The 3,337-nt window shown below is 33.4% G+C and overlaps 1 protein-coding gene across 1 annotated transcript; it reads right to left on the bottom strand.

Moving 5' to 3' along the window:
• Positions 1-836: 836 nt before the first annotated feature.
• UREG_06307 (uncharacterized protein) lies at positions 837-1,424 on the bottom strand (the record flags this gene model as incomplete). Its single annotated transcript, XM_002583294.1, has 2 exons — positions 837-1,119; positions 1,351-1,424. The coding sequence occupies 2 exons, from the start codon at positions 1,422-1,424 to the stop codon at positions 837-839; spliced, it is 357 nt and encodes a 118-aa protein (XP_002583340.1).
• Positions 1,425-3,337: the final 1,913 nt, after the last annotated feature.

The raw sequence follows: 3,337 nt of genomic DNA, 5'->3' as shown, positions 1-3,337 counted from the left end.
CTCTGCCATTGAACAGATTGAGCCATAGTGAGCTGACTGATAGCTTGAGCTGCTTGAGTGGTAGGTCTGATGAAGAAGTGATGAAAAACATGAGCTGTGAAATCTAAAATCTCATAGATGATGACATCAGTATTAAGAAAGACAGTCATGATGCAATGAGAAAGATTGATGATTAAATTGAGATTTGAAGAAAAGAGTGTAACAAAGTTGTTACAAACCAAACCATCATTGGCAGATAGAATTTTGAATGAAGGTTCAGAATTCTCTGATTCATTTCAGGTCTTGATATATCTGAGAATGCTGAGTTGAGAAACCAACTTGATGGATTCATATTCAAGTTCACAATCAGAAACTTCAGTGGTGTTGGATTCAGGTTCATGAACAGACAAGAAAGAAGTAACAATCTGATTGGAGATGACAGAATGAATGATGAGTTGTAGATTAATATCATCAGAAAGGTTGACAATGTTCTTGAGATGGGTGCTGAAAGTCTTGATTGGAAGAGCATGAGAAGAAATCTGACTGAAATGTTTTAGCAAATCAAAAAATTTGTTCAGCAAGAGATTATAGATGATAGATTTAATGTTTGATTTGTGATAGAGCAGAAAGTTGATTGGAGGTGTACTCTGAAGTAAAGAATCATGAAAATCAAGAGATTTTCAACAAGATAACAAAGATGATAGCATTGGCTTCAACTCTGTGCCACAGAAGTCATTATTGCCACTAACAGAGTCAGGAGTGATACTGACAGTGAAGTTGATAATCTTTAAGATGACAGTAGAATTGGTTTCAGTCAAAAAAATAGAACTAGCAGTTGAGACAATAGACTCTTCAATTCAAACAACAGAGTTTGCAACAGATTTCTTGATATCAGTGGATGAGACAGTGAACTCTTTAATTTGAACAACAGAGCTCATGATGAATTTCTTAATGAAGATGATAAATCTCTTGAGAAGTCTCTCAGCAATAACAACAGACTTTTTAATGAATATTGAAAGTTGGAGTGTAGGCTCTGACCCCACACCACTGAAATTATTATTGCCACTGACATTATCATTCACAATATGAATTTCAGCAGTAAGATCAATATTAATCATTTCAGTATCCACACCATTCTCACTATCCACAAAGAGATCAGGAGACAACTGTTGCTTATCAGTAACAGCAGTAGAAAAGAGATGCTTGTGATGTTCAACTTTACAATGTCTTTTCTTTTTCAACTGAGATGACACTGCTTGAAAGATAAGCCTATGAGAGTGACAGGCCTGAGAGGAGAGTCACTTACCAACTTGGGTGTGATGGTTCAGATCAGCAAGATCTGATACAGATCATTTATGGTCTGATTTATACCTGCAGCTCAACAGAGAACTACCAGCAGTAGTGAAATGCTTGAAAGAAGAAGTTTTAGATGATCTTAAAGACATTTTGAAAAGAAGAAGATAGAATATAATCTCAAGTTGAGATAGGTGATGGGCAAACAAGAACAGTGACAATAATGGACCTTTGAGAGATATAGAAAAAGAAACTGAGAATTGATGTATAATGAGACAAACAACAGAGACAATGAAGAAATGAGAATGGGTGATGAGTAATAAATGAGAAGAATAAACAATCACAACAGGAAAAGAAAGAGAGAGAAAGAAAGAAGAGAAGAGAATTTGTTAATATTAAACACATGTTGCTAGATTGGGAACAGCCAGCACTAGTAATTGATTAATTGCATAAGGAAACAATAAAAACATTAGCATTACTGATAGTGCCTTACTGGTAATGAATCTATAAAACATCATACATGACATGTGATTCTGACAACTCCCTCAAGCCTTTCTTCTCCTATTGGAGACAAGTTTACTCAATCTACCCAACAGACCCCCAATCTAAGGTCTTTGGAGACAAAGTCTGATCTGATAGGAGAGAATGTGGTTCCAGCACCATCTATTGTATAGCATCATATATTTCTTTTCTAATCTAGTCTCTATCAGATATAGATCTCATCTATGAAGCCTGATGATTCCTGATGTCTATCAGCATCAGGCCCACTGTTGTACATATATATAGGTAGTCTAGTTCTCCTTCAGTAGGGGGATCAATCCACCTTTGATTCTCATATCACAGCTGTGACATGTCATTTAAAAAAGCAAGACAGAAAGCAATTATTCTGACAGTTCTCTTACTGATAATTTCAACATCAATATTTTTATTGAGAGATTGAAATTCTGATGTGAGTGCACCAACTGAATTGAAGAAGTTTGTCACATGCAGTCTGAATAAAATGATGTAGATATTATTTCTTCTTCTTCTCTTAAAGACAGAAAATCTGATGAAAATTAAATAGAAGTCTGTAATATTTCTGTACATGTTGTGATATAATCCAAATCTATTAATAAAAAGCTGGAATGAAACAGAGATAATCTGTATTATTGTATAATTGAAGCAGAGCATTCTCTTGAAATTATTTCTATTATAGTGAATGATTTTCAATTCTTCACACAGAGAAGTATTATAATTAAATGAATAAATATTCATCTGATTGTTAACTGTGTTGAGAATCTGATGTATAAAATATCCAGCATGTGTAGAAGATGAATCTTGTGAATTTCTGTTGAAGATATAATCAAGAGAAATATTCAGTTGACTGAGTATATTTTCTTCATGTAATAAAATCTGTTGCTTTTTGTTCTTTAATAAGAGCAATTCTCTCTTGTGAAAAGCTGATCTCATGTCTTGAAACAACATGCTGTCTGAATTGAGATTATATTGAATGATAGATTGAATTCTCAGAAGAATCTTGTCAGATTTTAAAATATTAAATTTCTGATTCTGAATGATAAATTGAATTCTTTCTGTATAAAAGACATGCTGCCTCACTCTGCATGAGCATTTGCTTAAACTGCATCTGTATTGAATAAAATCTGAAGAGAATACTGATTCTTCATCAGAATATCTTGTAAAGTCTTTTGAAGTAGATTTTGCAGAGCTAGTTCAACTGAGAAACTGCTATAGTTCAGTTGAACTGTTTATTAACTCAGTCATGTCAAGATGTATGTTCTGGTGGAATTCTGATGACTGAGTAAGAGCTGTAATTAAAGTAATAGAGTTCTGAAAGAATAAATCTGACTGTAACAGAGCTCTGAATAGATTTCTGCTTGCAGTGAATAATGATGATATCTGCTGTGAGATGATTGAAATAAATGTTTATTGAATAAGTAAAATGAAGAACTGTGATCTATACTTTTTCTTCAGAACACTAAGATCTTTGAGTAGAGATTTAATAATGTAAATATTCTCAAGTAGATTGAGTACTTCTTGAAGTGATTGATACTGCTGATGAGATATT

This window comes from Uncinocarpus reesii, genomic scaffold (assembly GCF_000003515.1).
Source record: "Uncinocarpus reesii 1704 scaffold_4 genomic scaffold, whole genome shotgun sequence".
Classification (NCBI taxonomy): domain Eukaryota; kingdom Fungi; phylum Ascomycota; class Eurotiomycetes; order Onygenales; family Onygenaceae; genus Uncinocarpus; species Uncinocarpus reesii.
This window is presented reverse-complemented; position numbering and strand designations above follow the sequence as displayed.